General features: G+C 40.5%; 1 protein-coding gene across 5 annotated transcripts in view; it reads left to right on the top strand.

Annotated features, from left to right (window-relative positions):
- Positions 1–23,054, top strand: part of MARCHF1 (membrane associated ring-CH-type finger 1) — a 117,933-nt gene that overhangs the window by 74,449 nt on the left and 20,430 nt on the right. For all 5 annotated transcript variants that reach the window (XM_081209075.1, XM_081209072.1, XM_081209073.1 and 2 more), the window contains 2 exons: positions 7,227–7,306; positions 20,404–20,584. In XM_081209075.1, coding sequence (XP_081065201.1) covers positions 7,227–7,306; positions 20,404–20,584 — 261 coding nt within the window. The remainder of the gene's footprint in view (positions 1–7,226; positions 7,307–20,403; positions 20,585–23,054) is intronic.

Raw genomic sequence — 23,054 nt, forward strand, 5'->3', positions numbered from 1 at the left:
GGAAAGGAAATACATTTTATTTCTCAAATATTTTTGTAGGTTTGCATGCATGCAGAGAGTGATCGCCATAGTTATGAGTTCCAGCCTCCCACCTCATGTGCAGTTCCATGCATACATGTAGGGGAGGGGCTGGATCATTCCCTGACTGTCCTTTATCTTAAACATTGAGAGCAGGTGTACCATTTGGGAGGAAATTACCTTTTTTTGCAGGAGAATATAGGAATTCTATCTAGAATTTCACATTATGTTAATTATTTTACATTTTAGTGTTGATTCTCCCAGCAGAAGTTTCTAGCTATTTCTACAGTGTAAAGCATGCTGCCTTTTTTTTTTTTACCTTCTCTGTGTTTTCTTTCTAAATGTTTAATTGCTTTTGAAATGTGTGAGTTAATATGAAAATAACAATTTCAGAAGAATCTAGATTTGTTTCTTTTCGGTGTGATACAGTCCACTCTTTGTAATATGTTGGTGTGTGTGAGACTATCTGCTTGTATGAAAATGTTCACATATTTTATTTGAGGGTTCCCTCTTTTCTCAGTGAGAAGTATAAGCAATTCAAAGAGGGATTTATTTAAAAAATGCTTCTTTTTTAATGAATGGTTTGCATAGATCTGTACTGAATAGTTCTTGTTACAACCACATTCGGATGTGTGGGAGTGAAAGGATTTCTTAGAAGACTGATTCTCTTCATCGCACATATTTAAAATTTAGCACATAGTAAAAAGAACGAGTCTCTTTGTTCTAAACTGATCCATTGTCAGTTGGCCACAAATATGAGCTTGGCATTTAATAATCGGGTCTTCTCTAATAAGTAATAAAGCGAAAATATGATGTGCCAATAAAAGCCTGATGGAAATTTTTAGTTAAATGTTAACAGTAAAAAGTAGATAAAACTCAATCACAACCAAATAGCCAACTGAGGTTATGCCCCCCCCCAACAAAAGGCCTATCCCAGCTCCCCCCCTCCCAAAAAAAAGCCTGGCTACGCCCATAGCTGCAGGTCTAAGTCTGGTTATACCCTAGTAAGATTTCAGAGTGTTTAAAATGGTTTGCAGCTTCAATTATTTAAACTGTATTGGAACATTTTCAGTTTGTTTCTGGATACACTTGATCTCTTTAAACAGATGGAAGTGAAGATGCATTTTTTAAAATTGCTATGCAGATTCAGTGACTTATTTAATCAGAAGGCATGGTAGATATTTATTTTAAAAAATTATAAATATAATGGTTTGTGCAAGAGAAGCCTGTTGTAATTCATCTTGGCTTAGACACATTATCATCACACACACTTGGATATGATCTGTATAAACAATTAAAGGTTTGGTATGTGTGGACTTTCCAAAGAGGCATATGCAAACAATGCATTCCTTTGTAACAATTAACCATACTATGCTTGTTTTCAAACAGGGTAATAAACAGATGTTTATTAAATTGAGCAACTGACTTGCACATACCAAAATGCACTTGCTAAAAGCTATAACAATATTACTGAGTACATCTGTTAAAAGGAAAATGAAAGCCAAGAATGTCTTCGTAAACACACCCTTATTCCTCTGTTCAGTCATATTGACCTCATAAGAATAATTTGCCTTGATTTCTGTATTCATATCTTCAAATCAGTACTTTTTACTTCCAGTATTTTAGTACCTTTCAGCTAAGTATGTGAATTGCTTCGCAGACATTCCCCTTAATTATTATAGAGTGAGGCGTTTCTGATCCTGATTAGATTAGATATGATGCAGTTAGCCATCCTCATCAGCGTATGTGCCAAACTCTCAATAAAGGTTTGGAAAACACCACCACAGCCCTCTGATTTTGACTTCTAGTATTACGCAAATATGATAACATTTATATGGACAATAATTTCAACAATCTTGTCTGTGAATGATGCTGACTGGAGAATAGCTTGTTACTATGGCAGCTAATGCTGTTCTAGGACACATCGCATTCATTGTGTTGGAGGGAACCCACCCCTTTGCTGTCACTAATGTTGCAAGTGAAAGCATTACAAGTTGGGGGGGGGGAGAAATGAGCTACATTTCAAACTTGCTGGTGAGGACTGGCCAAAATGAAGAGTGAAAACCCAAAACTTAAGTTATGTAGAAATGAAAAGCTGTGATCTAACGTGTCAGCCATGGAATGAATGAGTACACCTGACATCTCTTTCTTACATGCCAGAATAAAAGACACTAACTCTGAAACTGAACTTGGTGTAACTGACGGCCTCGCTTTTGGATCATGTTTTGGTGAGGCTGAAAATGATGTGCCAATTTATTTGCAGAATGTTTTACTAGTGTCACAATTCTGTGGAGTTGTCTATATATTTCGTTACCATAAATTATATCCCATGCTTCCATACACACAAGGTGGCTGAAGCTTTCCCTACTGCCTAGTTACGGGAGCATATAGTGGTTTTGTTTTATTTATTGGTTCATAAGAAAAAACTCCAGAATCCAGAGTTTTTAAGGAAGATGGCAGATATCCCATAGGAGGAATCCATTCCTTTGAGAGATCAATTCTAACCCCTGAGCCCTACTCTTCGCTGTGTGTGTGTGTGTGTGCACGCATGTGTGTGCGTGTTTGTGGTAAGATATGGTGGAGATATCCTTCCACCTGGCACTGGTGATCTCTGCCTGCCTGGGAGGTGAGGGGTGTCTGCAGCCAAGGTTGAGGATCCTACTGCACCCACCAGTGGCATAGGCAGTCAACAGGTAGCCACTAATGGTGTTCCTACCACCGTAGCTGATGTAAGGCCCCAAAGAATGGCAATGCGGAAGGGACAGAATTGGATCATGCTTGGGTTTTCTGGATCCTAAACTATTCCAGCAGCCAGAGTGTCTTCTCTGCTGCAGCAGCCTGGAGCTGGCACACCAGAATTCACAAATAGCCCTCTTCACATGCACATATTCTGCCCTGGCCGGCTCAAGTAGCGGAACTCCAGATGGAGCAGTGACTCCACCACACCACTAGCTGGGAATTAGGAAGCAACCTGCCCCATGTAGTGGGCAAGCAGGGCTGATGAATTCCACTCATAGCCACTGGGGCTCTAAGCTCCTATTACTTCTTCACTTCACCCTTGCTCAGAACAATTCGCCAGGATTTTGTTTTTGTTTTTTGAATGGGGACAGCAGCATTGCGGTGATCCATCTTAAGTGGGGTGGCGACCCAATTATGGTTCATGACACATTTGTTGAATGCGAGTGCTCTAAAGCACCATGTAACTGCTACGTTCTGACATAGTGACAAAAGAAACATTTCAGAAGGCCAGAACTAATCTGGTAGAATTGGTGCTGTTTCTGAGGCCTATCTCTGCTCCCATAAAGAAATGCGCTTTCTTGTTTATAAATATGTTGCTGCAAAACATAATTTTGTATTGCTGCCTTCAATTATGCTACCAATACAATCTGCGTTGATGAATTTTCTGCAGCTGTCCTCTGGTGTAACTTTCCCCCTTCATTTAAATAGTGCTTTAAAATAAAGTATTTTTATGAAGTGTCTATTAAAGGAATTTGCCATTTGAAGTTAATTATGCTGTCAGGAAATGAAATAGAAGTCTTTTGTGTAGCCAATCAAGTAACAGCCTACAATCATGATGTGCTAAATGTGAGGTTGCGACAGCGAAGTTTTACATGTTAACCTTGCATATTAGTAGTTCTATATGTGCTGCACATATTTTCTATTTTTTTTCTTTGATGTGACAATTGCATTAGAATTTATATTTTTTAAAATCATTTAATTTTGAATCATGTACTCAATGCGCTGTCTGCCTAAATTGAACATGGTTTCTGCAGCTGTTTGTCATCCTCCAGGAGGGCAGTGAATATACAATCCTTGTGCCATGTTGCGTACTTGCTGTGTGCCATGTTATATACTTGCTTCCTCTGTACCATACTGACTACCAGCTGTGGGAAAATAATAAGTTTGGGAGGACGGCGGAGAGGGGAGATTATTGGTTTTGTCTCCCCCTTGTTTTCATTATGTATTTTGTGTTTTTATATATTTTTTATGCCTTTGAACCCCTCTGCAATCTTCAGATGATACACATTTAACAAACAAACAAATAAATCTATTAAAATAAAATACGTATTTGATAGGTGTACAGAGCCAAGAACGATGTTGCTTGTATTAGGATAACTGCAAAAGCTTGTAGATTGCAAAATTCCAAATAGGTAGTGGTGGGCTGCATGGATTGGTCCATTTTTACTCCAGCGTGGGGTCTGAATTTTTAAAGAATTCCTACCTCATAGAAAAGTAATAAAAGCATGCATGGGATTGCAACTTCTGTTAAGCTGAAGTGATTTTTATCCGGCAATTGCATGGATTTCCTCACCCAGGTCTATGCCCAGTACATATGATGGCTATTTTGGATGAAAAGGAAGCAGTTCCTTCCCAGCCCGCTTATAATAAAGCAATAAGTAGTCCAGAAGGCTTCAGGAGACAAAGTGGGTGTCCCAAATTACTTCAGCTAGCTTTGTTTCCAGGATGAAAACAAGCAACATAAAAAATTGAATAAATATACATGAAATACACACACAAAAAGGCTATGTTTATCTCTGGATACGCATGCCTAACTCCCGCATGAGTTACCACAACTGATCGCAGATGTTAAGAAAAGAAGGAATGCAATATGTGTCATATACCCACCAGCTGTGGCCAATATCTGCAGCAGGCATCTTTCCCCTAATGTTCCGATTTTGTAGTTCTTACAGAAATGTTAATTGAAATGTTTGCATATGGGAAAAAGAAAACCCTCAAGAACATGAAATTATTCTTTCCCACCCCCTCCCAACATAGTTCTCATTTGTACATTCTACTGCACAAAGTTTGATGTGACACATCTGGCTGGCAGTGTCTGTGAGTTGTGTGTTAGGATCACCACAGCAAAGAAACATTATGCCATAAAGAATAGCAATCAAGCATACCCATATAAGTTCTGTGCTTCTAAAAAGCAATAATGAGTCCCAAAATGTTTCAAGCTGGTTAAATTTATAATTGAATTATACTGTCATCTTTAGCCAGGCGACCATAAGCTTATGAAGTGTGGGTGTCTCTTAAAAACTAACAGTGTAAACCTATGCATGCCCACTTAAAACTAAATTCTATTAATTTTAGTGGGTTTTAATCAGCCTAAAGGTCCCAGTGCACATTGTCACACGTAATGGCCCTGGATGTAGATACATATCAGCTGAGTTAGCATCATGATGTAAATGGAAATGAACATGCAGAGTGATCTGCATCTAAATTTATAACTCAGTGTGTGTGAAAATCTGACTTTAGGCCAGCCCTACCTTTGGGCAGCATGTGAGGGACATCTGAGGCAGTAGGTGCTGGTTATATAAGGAGGAGCAGCAGTGGCAACCCTCCAGCTCAACTGTGCCTTCTGAGCCCTACTGGCCATTTTCCTCTATTAAAAGACATTTGTTGTTGTCGTTTAGTCATGTCCGACTCTTCGTGACGCCATGGACCAGAGCACGCCAGGCATGCCTGTCTTCCACTGCCTCCCACAGTTTGGTCAAACTCATGTTAGGAGCTCTTTGTTATTCTGACACTTGCTCTGTTATTTTAAAAGAGACAGATTTTGTCTACAGAGTCTACAGAAAGTATCTTCAGGGTCCAGATGTGGCCTGTAGATTAGCCACACACCCTTTAAACAAAGAAAATAATGGAAAAGACTTTTAGTAATGGAAAGAGCCAGTGGTTAGTGTTGGGCTAGAACCTGGAAAACTAGGGTTCAGATCTCCACTCAGACATGAAGTTCACTGGATGACCTTGGGCCAGTCATAGTCTCTCAGCCAAACATACCTTGCAGGGTTGTTCTGAGGATAAAATGAGAGAGGGAGAACAAATAAACAATGGAGAGAGGGAGCTCCTTGGAGGAATAATAATTAATAATAGAAATATTTTTAGGATTTATTTTTTTGTTCAAAATTAAGAGGGGAAAAAATATTCCTGAGAGCTGTGAGGTAGATTTGTGGCAATACATGATTGTAGGGTAGGGGAAATAGTATTGCCTTTAACTGTAATACTTTGATTGTGAATCTTAGGATATTGTATAGGCCTGATTGTTTTCGCTTTTGGTCCACTTCAACATGATAAATTTCCTACATTAAAAAGCATTTCAATGAAGTATTTTGCAACATGTGCCGATTATACATAAGAATATTGGAAGAGCCCTGCAGGGTCATGTGAAAGGCCCATTTAGGGTAGCAGTCTGTTCCCACAGTGGCTAGCAAGATGCCTATGGGAACCCCACAAGCAGGACTTGAATGTGATAGCACTGTCTTGGTTTTGTTCCTCAGCAGCTGATATTCATAGGCATACCTGTCTTCAGAGTAATGTTTATGTCCAATCATCACTTCAGAAACTGTTCATAATACTAAAGACATTCACATTGTCCCGTGAAACAGTGTGTGTTAAGCAGTCTTCTGTGCTATATCTCCAGCCAGAATACTGATTAATCACAAGGTTTATGTCAAGGAGGACTTCAGTTCAGAGCTTTAAGAGTAATATAGCTGGTGCATAACATAAGCCTTCGGGTCATTAACAATTAAGCTAACTACAGAGTTTAGCTATGTGCAAAACTATATTGTTAGTAACCTTCTAGCTACCATGGAACAATCTTGTTTTCTAGCCAAAACATATTTAGTCTGCAAATTGCTGTGGCTGCTTTATGATGGGACTCGCTCATACTGTGGAAGTGTTTTGCTTCAGATGTTTGGACACGTAAATAGTTTCTGAAAGTGAACTTGATTGCTCTGATGATATGTCTTTAAAAATAGTATTTAAGCTTCATGTTGCTTCTGCCCTCCCACACTGCAACGGTCTGGCAGCCCTGCCTCAGCCCTTACTCAGCACAATATCAGTGCAGTTCACTTTGTTCCAGTAAGGAGCCTCATCGTTGTTGAAATTTGGCAGCTGTTGTTTCCTTCATGCTCTGTGCTCTCAGTAGACCCAACTGCAAAATGAAACCTTTAGCCTGCAGAAGTTTGTTCCTCAAACAAGATAAAATATGTATGTGGACTGCAACTGTAGCCCTTAGAACATTTAGTTCCTCAAAAGGGTTTTGCTTTTGCAGGCACTTCCTGTATTTTAGAAGTGCGTGGATGTGAAAACATTGTAAAGAGCTGCACAAGTTAACTTTTGTTTTAATCATGTGGAAAAGCAGTAAAATATCGACTCTTTATTTCATTGATAAAGATTCCAAATTATCTAACTTCTTTCAACAGGCAAGCAGTCCTACCACAGGGACAGCACCCAGAAGCCAGTCACGGTTATCTGTCTGCCCTTCTACTCAGGACATCTGTAGGTACGTGATAAAAGAGTGGTCCTAATCTGATTGATGCATAGTCTTCTTTATCTAATGATCTGTAGCTCTTGCTTTTGCCTAACCTCCCCCCTCCATGGATTTACATTCAAATCTACTTTTGGTTTGTCATTTTCAGTGTTTTGTTATGTCTTTTCCATATCTTTTTTTCTGTTTAAGTCACAATTATTTTTGTTTTCATTTCAAAATCCTGATTTGTTTCGTTTCTTTCTCTCTCTTTTCGTTTTATCATTTCCCATCCATCTCCTTCGCTTGCTGCTTTGTTTAGACCTCCCACCTTGCATGACATATCAGAAGATAAGTTTGAAAACTCGACCCCTGTCACGGTACTGAGTCCAGCTAGTAAAGAAACTGGTAGGAAACAAGTGAAGCGAAGGGTTAGGCGGAGGAAAGAGCCTGAGGAGAATAATGGGCATGCAGAAAAGCAAAAAAGAGAGAAGGATGGCAAGTTGCACCCCAACATTGCAAATCGTGCATGGAATGCCTTGCGCAAAGTATCATCCGATTCATCATCTTCAGATGAGAACCACTGGGCCCTGGTTAGAAAGAGAGAGAGAGCCAACATGCCCAGGAGAATGAGAAGGCGGAGTACTTCAAACACTCGGACAGATGATTCTTCCAGGAAGAATGCCATTGAACTTGTAACTATGGGGACAGGTGGGGAAAAGAAGCAAGAAGAGAAGATTGAGCCTGAAGGCTGCACTCCTAGTCACCGCAGGAGAAGGATTTCACGGTGTAAAGAGACCTGCCGCTCGCCGTCTTCTGTGGAGGCAAGGAGCTCCTTTAGACAAGGTGGGAAACACCAGGACAAGTGCAGCCACAAGGATCCAGAGCCTTCAAGGAACATGAGACGAGTCAAAGCAAGCAAGGAGGAAAGTGGTTCAGAGAAAGGCCCAGACAGTGATATTTTGTCAGTTCCAGAAAATGGAGTACCTGCTGGGACAGGGCTTGCTGCATCGGCTGCTGTTCAGAAACCTACGTTTTATGATGACTTGTCAGATGATTTCGAAGTGTGCAGGTTTGTCTCCTAATGCAAAAGGAATTTCTAAGTGCTATGAATTATATAAAGGAGATGGTTGGTTGTTGTTTTTCCTCCCTGATTCATACTGCTTTTGGTGTCTAGATACATAAGAACCATGCTTAGCAACTAAACAGCAGCAGGTAGTCTGGGTTTCATACAGACTTTAATCTTGGAATCACAAAAACCATCTTGAGGCATGATATTGGGTCATTTTTAAAAAAGTTGTTAAAATGCAATAGGATATAGAATCCTCTTTCAGAGTGCTCCTTCTTTTATGTTGGGGTGGGATTTTTGAGATGCTGTGTGCATGGCAAGAACACTGTTGCATTGAAAAGTATATGTTCTCCTGATGATATGAATTATAACCTATATATGATAATACCAACTTTCCTAGGCTTAAGTCATCAATCTATAGTTTTAAGTAGCACTATGCAAGTTAATATGCCTATATAATAATATGAACATAGGCATGGTAGCTACAGTTCTGCCTCCGCTGTAAGAGGCAATATGCTTCCGAATAACAGTTCCTGAGAATCAGAAGGGGGAAGAGTACTATTGCAGTCAGCTGCTGCTTGCAAAATTTCCATAGACAACTGTTAGAACAGGATGCTGGACTAGGCAGTCCTTTGCCCCTGATCTAGTTACTTACTGTTGGAGATTTGTGATAATAAGCTTTCCTCCAGTTTTATTGATTCTTAAAAATTAAAATAAAATTCTATCCCACCTTTCTAGTCCCCATGTACTACTCAAGGCAGCTTTCAGTAATTTAATGCATTTTCAAAAAAATAATAATACAGTTAATCAAACAATAAGCAACATTAGAACCCACTGAAAAGCAGCAGCAGCAGATATCACAAGATCCCTGTTTTACTCCCTTATCATGCCGCAATATATATAGATAGATAGATGATAGATAGATAGATAGATAGATAGATAGATAGATAGATATAGATATAGATATAGATATAGATATAGATATAGATATAGATATAGATATAGATATAGATATAGATATAGATATAGATATAGATATAGATATTATTAATTCTGTTAGACTTGGGTAAATGGTCCACGTAATTATTGTGTGACTGGTCCTTACATGTTGCTAAAAGATCCGCTGGCTTTCTTTTGTGATGACCTTGGCAGAAGTGTGCATAAGTGAAATTGAAATGAGGAAATGTTTTGAGTCATGTAAGTGGATAAGGCTCAAAATCAGCTGTTACTTTTTGGATGTAGAGATTGCACCAGTTGCCTTCAAAATATAGAAATTTGGCAAATGTGAAAATATCAATCAGTTAGAACTACTTTATATAAAGGAAAAACAGTTGCCTGATATATCTTAACAATAGTGCCTGTGCTAGAATCAGCTTTCCTTTCCCCCCAGACTGCAAGCAATTATGCTCTAGCTCAGGGCTGACTCACCTATGAGGCAAGATGAAGCGACTGCCTCAGGCAGCAGGATCACAGGGGCAGCAGATCCTGTTGTAGATCTTAGCCTGTCTTCTCCCTACCACCAAGACATAGGCATGATCAAAGCCTACCAAGTGAAGCATGACTTTGTTTTTATAACTCAGACCATGTGCACCTTTTTCGGCAATGTGATTTTTTAAAAAGGGGGCAGTTATGTGGGGCCTTGGAGATACACCTACAAGGGACACATTCACAATGCAGAGTTCTGTGGGGATTTTGCATTTCATGGTGATTGCTTTGAAATGTGTTTTATGAGCCGACAGATTTAGTTGCATGCATCAGCCTGTGTACATAATTGAGTCACAGCTGTAAGCTACCATAGTGTAAATATAGTAATGTCTACAGGAAGTGTGCAACTAACATCATCTGGACCTCATATATAGTGAGGACTTGACTGGGCCATATATTGATCAACTGGGATAGAAATAATCATTGTGTATAAAAAGTTGAATCAATGATGACTCCTGAGGGGATGGTATCACAAACCTGGAAGCTATGATTGGCCAACCTTCCTGGAGCATGTGTTCGTGTTGCATGACAACATCACATCTTGCATTCACATCCTATTTGCAGACTTCCCATAGGCATTTGTCTATGGTCATTGCAAGAGCAGTGTGGTGGGTTGGATGGGCCTTTGGTCTTATCCAGCAGGCCTCCGTTTATGTTTTCTGTCTCTTCAGCTGTAATGAAAATTAGACTACTATTTTTCCATGCTGGCACACAAATTGAGCTCTCCAAGACAGTGATATATATCTTGTAATCATTCCTAAATGTATCACACCGAGAGGTAGTAAGTACATGTAGAGTAAATGCTGCAAAAACTGCTGCATGCTAATTTTTATCACCAGTAAGCTATCTTACTTGTTAAACTATCAGAGAACAAGTAGGAGAGATTTATGACCCAATAATACTGATTCAGCTAAAAACAGGCTTTCCTGTTTTTACTTTAGTGAAAGATACATTCCTGCATTGAGTCAAAAGCCAATTTGTAGTCCGTTTTCTGATAGTCATCATTTTTTTTCAAAAAGAAGGGAAAAAATGCAATAAAATATTCATTGAGAAAAGAGAGATTATCTACTACACTGTCTCATTTGAACACTGGGTAATTTAACTTGCATACCAAAACTAAAAGGGTACGCATACTTCTTAAAAAGACAGGTAAAGTGTCAGGAGTCCAGGAAACAACCTTTTTTAAATCCTTTTTTAAATGGACTCTGGCAACAGTCCCATTGCATCTGCTTCTTCCTGTTGTTGCTACCTTTCAGTATAACTGATCAATTAACTAACTAATCTGTAGAATTGAAGAGTGCTGGATGCAGAACTTAGTCCTGCATCAATTAATGATTGTCCCTCATCGTCAACCATATTTTATTTATACTGTTAAGTGGTTAATGCAGAACTGCACATAATCAGCCACTAACCTTTTGAACAATAGTGCTACTGCTGCGTCATACTTGGGACAAGTGGCTATCTTGAAATCCAGCAGAGCCACCTGAAAGCTGCGCAGTTGGATTAGAGAACCACTGCTTGCTCAGATGGTTCCAGCTGGGTATAATGGACCCACGTATTGGCAGCTCAATATCTTGCCAGATACTGGCAGCTCAGTAGCAGAGAATATAGCTTTTGCAACAGCACTCTGCACACCTGTGATTTCCAGCAACTGGTATTCAGAGCCATTCTGGCTTCTGAAAGTGGAGGTGGAAATAACCATTCTGGCTAATAGGCACAATCATCCAATCCTTTTTAAAAGCCCTTGGAGACTGTTCTCTTAATGGCCCATACTTAAAGGGTCATTACCTCACCAGGAAACTAGCCTGCCTATTCCAGGAATTGAATCTGTGCTGGATCCATGAATTAAAAGTATCTGTCCTTGGAGGGGCATCACTTTCTACATCCCTCCATCAGGAGAAGTAACCGTATATTCCTACTATCTACTTCCTTTTGCTTATTTAGTTCCTAATCCATAAGAGGACCTCTCCTCTTATCCCAGGGGTCAGCAAACTTTTTCAACAGGGGGCCAGTCCACTGTCCCTCAGACCTTGTGGGGAACTGGACTATATTGGGGGGGGGGGAGGGAATGAACGAATTCCTATGCCCCACAAATAACCCAGAGATGCATTTTAAATAAAAGGTCACATTCTACTCATGTAAAAACATGCTGATTCCCAGACCATCCGTGGGCTGGATTTAGAAGGCATTTGGGCCGGATCCAGCCCCTGGGCCTTAGTTTGCCTACCCATGTCTTATCCCATGTCTGCTAAGCTTACTCAGGAGTCTTTAGTGATGTACTTTATCAAAAGCTTTTTGAAAGTCCAAATATACTATGTCAACTGGATCTGCCGTGGAACAGAGTTGAGAATTCTGCTGGTGTATTTGCTATCTCAGTGTATTTGTTGACCTGGTCTGATATTTTCCAAACTTAGTTGTAGAGGTCAGGTGAAAGGGATTTGTCTTCCATAAAGGCCTTTCCGTATGTTACAATAGCAGTGTAGTACATAGACTACTGAAAACAGAACCATGTACTTTGTGAATGCAAATTTGTTGTATCTGAGAACGAAGTGACTGGATCAACAGGGGATGCTTTCCAGTCATCTACTGAGTCAGGCTATACTTCTGTCATCATAAAATATGTTGCTGATGTACAGTGGTGCCTCGCAAGACGAAATTAATTTGTTCCGCGAGTTTTTTCGTCTAGCGAATTTTTCGTCTTGCGAAGCACGGTGTCGGAAAAGTTTTGGAAAAGCTTCAAAAATCACCAAAAACCTCAAAAAAGGCTACCACACCGTGTTCTATGAGTTGCTCCTCGAAGTCAAGTTGCAACTGTATTAACGGTGTTAAGAAAAAGGAAGCAAACTTGCAAAAAATGCAAGACGTTTTCATCTTGCAAAGCAAGCCCATAGGGAAATTCGTCTTGCGAAGCAGCTCAAAAACCGCAAAACCCTTTCGTCTAGCGAGTTTTTCGTCTTGCGAGGCATTCGTCTTGCGGGGCACCACTGTATGTATAGTGAGGAGGAACTCATTTAGAGCTACTTCACATTGGGAGGAAATTAGTCAATTTTGGTGTGCTTTTTTAAAACACATTTTCTCACAGCCCTGCTTGAATCAGCTGTTTACCCTTAAGATTTTGTAGTATACAGGATCTGATCTTCTACCCTTTTCTTTTTTTTCAAACATACACTTCAGAACAATCTGCCCAATTTCCTTCCCCCTTCTTATTCAAATACCTGAAATGGGAATTTGTGACAGCATGAGGTTTAGCCTGCACTTTGAAAGTGAAGGAAGGAAGGCAAGCCAGCAAATGCAGTTCCTCCTCTTTGCTAACTTTGCCTCTGCCACCAAGCAGATATCCTTTTCCACCGCTGTCTCTACTAATCATGCCTCTTTTTCAAACTGGCCAAGCCAGCTCTCAATACTGGGTGGAGTGAGAAGGCAATTAAGTATGGCATGAATAAGAAGATAGCAGCCATATTTAAATGCAAACAAATGTCGTTTTTACCAAAGCAGACTGGCAAGTCAGTGGTTTTTTAAAGAGGATCTTTAAGATTAAAACTTTAAAAATAGTTTAATCAGTTCCCCATTAGAGCAAAATAAGCATCCAGCTAAACGTATACCAGGCTGCTTGCCTCACTAAGCCAATACTTAACCAGTTCTCTCAGAATTCTGTTTCTGGTTCCATTTGTGGCCTTCTGTCATGGCTTCTTTCTTATACAGTGCTGCAAGTGTATTTTATAACTTTTTAGTTCAGCTTTTCTTTTGTCTAATTTGCTTCAACTCCCTGCTTAAATACATTATTTCAACTGGGGGGAGGATAGAGTCCAATTCCCCTAATTGGTTAGGCTGCCCACCCTCCTTTTATCTTGAGGCTTCATTTTCTTCTTAACTGCCAAATTAACTTTTGACCCTCCTCTTAACTTTGAACCTTTTGGCTTAGAACACACTCTAAAAAAAGAAAGCAACCATTTTATAAAAAAAGAACAGAATATAAAATGATGAAACAGTTTCATTACTTCATAGACTGGTGACTTGAAGATCATGATGACAGGTTAAATCTCTACCCTACAACAGTTGTCTGGCATGCCCATGAAACAGGAGGGGGATAATAATAATAATAATAATAATAATAATAATAATAATAATAATAATAATAATAATAATAATTAATAATAATAATAAAAAATGTATTTTAATTTACATGCTGCCCAACTGACTGGGTTCCCCAGCCACTCTGGGTGGCTTCCAACAAACTATGAAACCACAGTAAAACATCAAACATTAAAAACTTCCCTATACAGGGCTGCCTTAAAATGTCTTCTAAAAGCCAGATAGTTGTTTATCTCCTTGACATCTGACAGGAGGGCGTTCCACAGGACAGGCACAAATTCTCTGCCTTGTTCCCTGTAACTTCACTTCTTGCAGTGAGGAAACTGCCAGAAGGCCCTCAGAGCTGGATCTCAGTGTCCAGGCTGAACGATAGGGGTAGAAATGTTCAAGTACAATGTTCATGTACCTGAAACCAAAATGCTGTGGCTCACAGGTATTAGGCCATAGAGGCTGCATTTGGATAATTGTTCTCATCTTAATAATGAGAAATGAAAAGGTCTTTTGCCCTTCTGTCTTTCCTTAGTGGTATCTCTTGATAAGCCAGGTCTCTGATTATCCAGGATCATTAACCAACTTCAAATTGGTTTTTAACATTTTGGTGTTAACCATAGCCTCCCAGTTTGGATAAAACAGGAAACCGGTTAGTTATGTTCTATGACTATGTTCTTCCTTTACTGTCAGAGACAATACCAGTTGCTTGGAATTGCAGATGAGAAGAGTTGCACCCAGACCCTACTTGCAGGCTTACATGGGCATATGACTGACCAATGCAGGAACAGTATTCTGGACTAGATAGGCCTCTGACATGATCCAGCAGGCTATTGTTATAACCTTATGACTTCATAGTTTATCAAGGCATGTAGCAAAGGAACTTCATGCATGGGAAACGTCCATGCAAAAGCCTGAGATATGGTCACCAAAAATAGCTGAATTCTTTTTTCTTGTTTTGAGATCGTTTGTGATTATGTTAAAAGTTCTGTTATACTTCTGTGTTCAGACATGATTTCATCCATTCTTCATTTTTTCAAAAAAATAAATAAAAAATACCCAGCTTTAATCCCATTGCTAAGTGTTAAGCAAACTCCAAAACAGGAGTGTAAGAAGATAGTGGTTTTTGTTCTGACCCATCTTCGTCACAACCTGCTGTTTCCATGTCTACCAAGTACTGTTATTCTTCCTGCTAAATGCTATTTGATATAATTTACATATTTATTTATTTATGTATGTAAGTTATGAATTTAATTAATTACATAATTATTCCACACCAGTCATTTCTGTGTAAAGGAAGGAACAAAACAATGCGTTTTTAAAACAGTAATCAATTACATATTGGTTGAGGGCTTAAGAACACACACACAAGAATGTTGTGAACAAAAACCGATTGTATTCACTGGATTGATTTTCATTCCGAACCTGTGTCAAAAACAGTAGCAAATTCTACTTTCATTTCCAATGGAATTTTTCAACATGCCTATCCCCAAAATGGGGACGCGGGTGCCGCTGTGGGTAAAACCTCAGTGCCTAGGACTTGCTGATCGTAAGGTCGGCGGTTCGAATCCCTGCGGCGGGGTGAGCTCCCGTCGTTCGGTCCCAGCTCCTGCCCACCTAGCAGTTCAAAAGCACCCTTAAGTGCAAGTAGATAAATAGGTACCGCTTTATAGCGGGAAGGTAAACGGCGTTTCCGTGTGCGGCACTGGTACTGGCTCGCCAGTTGCAGCTTTGTCACGCTGGCCACGTGACCCGGAAGTGTCTTCGGACAGCGCCGGCTCCCGGCCTCTTGAGCAAGATGAGCGCGCAACTCTAGAGTCAGTCACGACTGGCCCGTACGGGCAGGGGTACCTTTACCTTATCCCCAAAATACACAAACATGGGGAAAAAATAACAATGATGAAAGATTAAAAAATATATATTGAAAGATGTTCCAGTAGCACCAAGCATACAGACAGTAAAGTCCACATACACTTCCACTTGCCACAGAAACTAGCAATGAGTTTCTGGAACTATATGAATTTTACCTGTCATAGCACACAGTGTTTCATTGTGATGTTTTTTGTCAGCAAGAACATGCTGCAATTGATCTTAATTCCTTGTCTTCCCACTAGTTTTCATTGAACATTTCCTTCCTTGTCCCTTGTAAGTTTGTATTTTCAGTTATAGTATGTTGGGGATATGCAATTCCAGTTATAGGAGGGGACAGGATGAAGCTTGCAAAACAACAATAACAACAACCTGTCATTGTTTTCATCTTAGGGTACATGGTGTGTTTTTCAGCGGTTTTTTCTCATATTTGTGATGAGGTTATTGGACAACAGATTTGGCTGTTTTAACCTTAATAATTTCAACCTGGTAATTTGTAAAACAACATTGTCTCCATGTCCAAGCTGCATCATTCAGTTGTGGGGACAAGGCTCACACTGTCAGAAGTATTCTCTTCATTCAACCTGCAAATCCAAAGAAAGCCATAGAGCTGATGGTATTTAGGGATCTTAAGTTTTAGGTTCAGTGCTACCATGTGAAAATGACTTTAGAGCTTGATGATAGAGAAACACAGCTTACACTGAGCATCAAGGTTGAGGTTCCTTTCCACATTTAGAAGTGACATTGCCATATAAGCCTGTCTTGGAGGTGTATTACCTTTATCTGAGTGAAGGTTAATCTGTTGGGTGGATAATTTAGCTACTATTACTGTTCACTTTAGCTGCAATTCTGGTACATCCCTAGGGCATGTAAAGCTGTCATGTGCTGCTTGGCGCCTCCTAAAGCATTTTTGCCATTCAAGGAAGTTTGGTCATCTTGAAACCTTTAAAGCACTTCTGTACCAGATATGGCTTCCCCCAAAGAATCCTGGGGTCTGTAATTTGTTAAGGCTGCTGAGAATCGTAGCTCTTTTTGAGGGGTCTCCTAACAACTTTCAGCACCCTTGACAAACTGCACCTCCCAGGATTCTTTGGGGGAAGCCACAATTGTTGAAATGGCGTAAGAGTGCTTTCAGTGGATTTTACCTATGTGTCCTTGTTTCTTATCCTCCAGCTATCCTCTTGAGCAGTGCTTTTTTCCCTATAAAAAGAGGTGCACCTTTTCGGGATGCCAAAGCTGTTGGGACACAGCACTGTGCAAAAGGTTCTGCGAGAGAGAGAGAGAGAGAGAGAGAGAGAGAGATGCAAAAACCAAACACAGAGCTGGGGGGGGAGCCCTGCTCTTGAGCCCCTAGAGATACAACTGGCTATTTGGGGTGAGTGTAGCAAAGGAGAGGTTGTAATAAATGAATCCTGTTACCAGGCATCCCTGATTCCCAGGGACAGTCCCCGGTTCTGCATATTTGTCCCCGGACAAATTTCATCCCCGGAATGTCCCCAGATTTGCAAATCTGTCCCTGGCAAACGTGGCAGCGGCAGCCTCAGCCTCAGCAGCCCAGAGCCAGCCTGGTAGTGCAGTTGGCTCTGGCTGGCTTCAGGAGCTGCTTGCTGCCGTGGTGCCCGCCATTTTTCCTGCGCCCGAGCAGCAAACAGCTCCTGAAGCCAGCCAGAGCCAACTGCACTACCAGGCTGGCCCCTCCTGGGCAACGCCCGCCCGCCCGCGACTCCCAAGCCTCCCCTGATCTGTCAAAACAAAGGGGGAAGGTGATCGGGGAAGTCACGGGCGGGCAGCGTGCCATTGCCCAGTTTTTTAAAAAAAAAACTCTGCGTATTTATACAATATGCATGTGTGCTTGGGGCTAGGGTCTTTTGCCTCACCATCCCTACCACTGACTCCCTGTTGCTAACTCAGCTTCAAAAAAAGGGGGGGCGAGTGTCCCCGGATTCATTGAAAAAAATCTGGTAACCAAATGTTACCCTTTTCAGTGGGTGACACCCAAGCAAAGTCTCTCTAGAAGCAGTAGCTGCTGGCACAGTGCTTTCTATGGCATGACTCCTTGTATAGTATTTATTTTCACTGCTATTAGGGTTGGTATACGTCCAGCATTGAACTGCAAACAGTGGAGGAGGCATGGTAGCTGTAACCTTCCCAACATTTCTTATTGATGCATACAGAGAGGGCATTTATTTATACAACCTGATGCACAGAAGCAGCCTGGTTCTGTAGCTCTGGCTACATCAAGTCTTCAGTAATGGTGGGGAAGGAACTTGTCAAGAGGACACAAAGCAGTTCAAACTCTCCCACTATCCTTCGCATGCTCCATCCATGCACAAACATATTCATTCTCTCCGTCCTTAGGCAAACCCATCATTATCAACCAATCTTTTTATGGGGAAATAAATTACAAAGAGAGCAAAAACAAACAGAAGACAAGAGCACTTAATATGTTTAAAGCTGTTTCCATAATCATTTCCTCTGGACATTATTTCTATTGCCACAGCACTCAATATTCTCATTACACGTTTTTAATTTATAATTCACTCAGTGTTTTGTGTTAAGTGTTTCTGTTGAAGAATCATTGTGTGTTCAAAGTGGCTGTGTCATTTTATTTGTCTATCCCAGTGGAATTTTAGGTTGATATTTTAGCTGTTAAAATTCAAAACAATTCTGACAGTGGTTGAAAAGGACTCCTGGGTACCCAATTTATTTGTCTAAATTCTAAATGGCTTAAACACTGAAGTCTGTAAAATAAATTATATATAGCTGGGATTAAAATGAACAAAGCCCTGTATTTCCCCTTTGGGGAATGGCTTTAATTTAAAAAGAAAATGATGTTGCTCTCTTCGTGTAATGTTTTACAGTGAGATAAAAGTTTTATCTAAACTGGCAAAGGGTATGACTTAGAAATTGCTATTGGAGCACCGGCGAAATCATGAGGACACTCACAAAAGTTAATTAGCTGCTAGGGGTGTTACTGCCTTACATATCACTATTCTTTTTTACTCAGGGTGCTTCACACATTACAGATTTCCTGTGCTGAAAACACTTTCTATGTAGGAAACAGAGTGAAACCCCTATTTAGATTGATGGTGGATTTATGTGTTGATCTTACATGGGCTTCATACTGTTTCCTACCATTGAAGGAAACAGTTTCCAGACAGGAAACTGTTTCCTTCAATGCTGCCCTTAAGGAACAGGATCAACTGGAAAATGCATTAGTGCCAAGGAAAACTTCCTTCCCTCTTTCCCCACTTTTTGGTAAGTTATTTCGAAAGGATGAGGCACTGTCGATGGGGTGGGTAGTAATGGATTTGGCTAGGGCCATGTGGGAACTTGTTGGTCTCTCTTTTCCCTCCCTCCCCCCTGCTAAATACCACCTAGTCCATTTACTGAGCTCATGAGAACTGGATTGTGTCCATGGTTACTTGTTCATAAATCCCATATATTTATATTTTACTATATTTATATCCCAACTTTCCTCCAAGCAGGTCAAGATGGTGCACATAGGTCTCCTCATCCCTGTTTTTTCCTGACAGTAATCCTGGGAGGTAGTGTTGGGTTTTATGGCTGTGTTGGGATTTCAACCCTGATCTCCTAGGTCTTGGTTTAACACTAACCACCACACAATTCTCACTCTCAGTTGAACCTATGCACTTCTACAGGACCACAACCAAATAGTTGGGCCATACTTTCCCCCTAAATTAAAACTGGATACACATTTACAGTTGCAGTTGTTTACATTTTTGAGTGAAAATAGCCCATCTTTGAAGGTGATTCCAATTCCATCTTACTCAGAGCTGTTGCAACTTCAGCACAAAACTAGATGAGATTGCATTTCCTTTGTATGACTACGATATGTGTTGGATTTGCAAGAGCCATAAACTGCAATCCTGTACGCAGTTGCATGACAGCAAATACCACTGAACACAGTTAATGCTTAATTCCAAGTAAGCATGCATAGAATTCTAGTGTAAACTGTCTATGTTTAAAGAGTATTGAACTTAATTTTCAACAGTAGGCAGGATTCAGTGCAGTTAAGGACACATCTAGGTACCGTTTATCTAAGTGGGAGAGTTAGCCTTTGGTCCTAGGGAGTAAATCCTATTGAACACAGTGGAACATCAAAATCAGGTTCCATGAACAAGCTGTCAGGAGCCTTGGACCAACGTATTCCCTCCTATTACCCCATCTCAATCATGCACAGTGATACTATGCACAGTAGTGCCTATTCTAGTTTACAAAAAACAACACTTAACCATTTTTCTGAGCCAGCAAATTAAACTATGGTTTGATTGCGAACCAAAGTAGGAAGCATGGAATTGCCATGCAAGAAGGAGCATACAAGCCCAGAGCTGCTGGGTTCAATTAGCCATATTATATAAATATTAAGGTGGGAGAAGGAGAGTTTGATATGTGTCATTGGGGAAACCTTGTATGTTTCCATGTCTGAGTAAGGCTAAAAATGGAACATATAGTAACTAAGCAACAAACAGGAAAAGGAATACATTTCTCAGATCTAATCTCAAAGGTTGAGCACTTTCAGAGTGTTTTGAATGTCAGCCCTTGGTATGAAAGGCAGTGCAAATAAACTCTACCTTTGCTCACTCGTTGTTGCTGTCCTTCCTGTCAGGATCTGTCACTGTGAGGGAGATGACGAAAGCCCCCTCATCACACCGTGTCGCTGCACAGGGACCCTGCGTTTTGTTCATCAGGCCTGTCTGCATCAATGGATTAAGAGTTCAGACACACGCTGCTGTGAACTCTGCAAGTATGACTTCATAATGGAGACCAAGCTCAAGCCTCTTCGAAAGGTACGGTGCTAAGAATTAAATCCATCCGATGTGAGCTGCCAAAGCTGAAGTTAACATTTCCAGTCTAGGTCATCCTTTCTTCTGCTTTGTTTGATGCATGCAGCTCTGTGACGTGAGTATTTTACAACACCATCGATCTTGTGCTATATCAATTCCCATATTTCAGCTTTGTCATCTTATAACTGCTATTTCTTTTAATTTCCTTCCGCTGGAATATTACGATGCATATTTCTTATGCATGTGCTTAATGCAAAGCATTATATTACAGTTTCTGAGGTTGCTCATTTCCGGTTGCCTTGACTGAGACTCTGTATTAAGCTAATCAAGTACATATGACAAATCTTGCACAGTAAGTTGCTGCTTTGCTGAAATCGTTGTGGAAGTCTCCCTCACTTTCAAATCACACCAGTTCAATTATTTTGGAGTCCTTGGCCCATGGTCCCAAGTTGGATGGTCTGCTCAGTTTTGCCACATTGTATCTAGATGTAGGGACGCGGGTGGCGCTGTGGGTTAAACCACAGAGCCTAGGACTTGCTGATCAGAAGGTCGCTGGTTCAAATCCCCGCGACAGGGTGAGCTCCCGTTGCTTGGTTCCTGCTCCTGCCAACCTAGCAGTTCGAAAGCACGTCAAAGTGCAAGTAGATAAATAGGTACCACTCCGGCGGGAAGGTAAACGGCGTTTCCGTGCGCTGCTCTGGTTCACCAGAAGTGGCTTAGTCATGCTGGCCACATGACCTGGAAGCCGTACGCTGGCTCCCTCGGCCAGTAAAGCGAGATGAGTGCCGCAACCCCAGAGTCAGTCACGACTGGACCTAATGGTCAGGGGTCCCTTTACCTTTATCCCTAGATGTATCCAGTTTCCTTATATGCAGCTGGCTTCATATAACTGACCCATTCCCCAGCCATTGCCTTCAGTCCACTGTCCTTGGCCCTGTTCCTCACTATTTTTTCATTTTACTCCTAACCTTTTAACTCCTTGCCAAGCACACCTGTGTCCCGTCCCCCACTCTATCCTGTTCGCAGCATACTGTACAGTGAGTCTGTAACGTTATTATATAAAAGTGATACACATGATTATTCTTGTTAATTACAATGCTACCATTACCAGATATCATTCATCCAGAGGATAATCCTCAAGAGGACAGACTGATCCCTTGGCTTTCAGAAATCACATATTTATTTGAGGGTTTCCACATCAGCACTATTTCTCCAGTTTTTGAATTCGACTTCCAAAGTTTCTCACCAAATTCCAAAGTTTGCAAATGGCAGGTGGTTCTTGCTTACTTGAATTAATAACATATATGAAAATTATTTTAGGAAAATAATTATGCATTTTTGCAGAGTTAAGACACACCAAAAAGCTAATAAAAGGTTTGCTTATACACACAAACACACCCCGTATGTATGCATGCCATAATTCCATAGACGACCAGAAAAGCAGCCATATGTGTTATTCACCAGGAATAATAGATCAAGATCCCCAAGTTTCCTGGCTTTAATTTCTAAAAAAGCATGTCTCTAGCTCTTCTATTGCAAAATATGCTTGAACGTGTGTGAGTGATAGCTAGTGAAATGTCAGAAGCCAAAGGACTTGCTTGAGGTTTCCAGTGGTCAGAGGGTGCAGCTTCAGTAAACAATAAAGCTTCCTATCTGTGTGACTGGTAGAAGGAGAATAAATCATTCACAATGAGAGGGGAAATCGGGGAAAATCTTAAAAATAATATATAGTTTGCAAAATTCTGCTTTTCATGTTGCAGAATGTAGGGTACTTCAGCTCAGAATTATGAATTATTATTTTTTTCTATTTATCACAGAATTCAAACAGGCCTTGTTATATCTTTCTGCTCAATAATCTACAGTGTCTGTCTTGTGTGAAATTGCTCTTCTCTCTACTGAGCATGTTACAGAATTAATGGAAGCTTGATTATAAACCAAGTGTTTTTGCTTGTCCCTGCAGAGGCAGAACTCAAGGGGTCCATATATTGATCAGCCCTTAATATGTTCTACACTAATAGTTATGTATACATTAACAGCCATGACGTTTTGCACAAGCTGAAATCTGAACCTTTGGTAATTTCTGATGCCCCCAATTTATCTCAGTAATCTTTCCGAACTCTTCACTAATCCTACTCAGTCATTTGAACATAACAGATATATAAACCATTATGCACATTCCTCCTCTTCCCCTTCATAGTGCAGACTCACAAGAATGTTGTCAGAACCATTAGAGTAGGTGAGAAGCTGTTCACAATGAAATCAGTAAGAGTTTGCTTCCAACTTCTACAGATCATTTTAACAGGAACATAGCAGGTTTTTCTAGGCTACCATTGCATTATTTTTACATATGGAGTAATGCTAGAAAACAGAGAAGCGTTTTCATACAAAAATGCACTATGTCACACCTTCTGGAATCGCAGAGCCATTAAAAAACTCCTCGGTCCTTGCTGTACCTTCTTGTTGTTGGGTTCAG

Source organism: Podarcis bocagei, assembly GCF_964188305.1.
Source record: "Podarcis bocagei genome assembly, chromosome: 9".
Taxonomy (NCBI): Eukaryota; Metazoa; Chordata; class Lepidosauria; order Squamata; family Lacertidae; genus Podarcis; species Podarcis bocagei.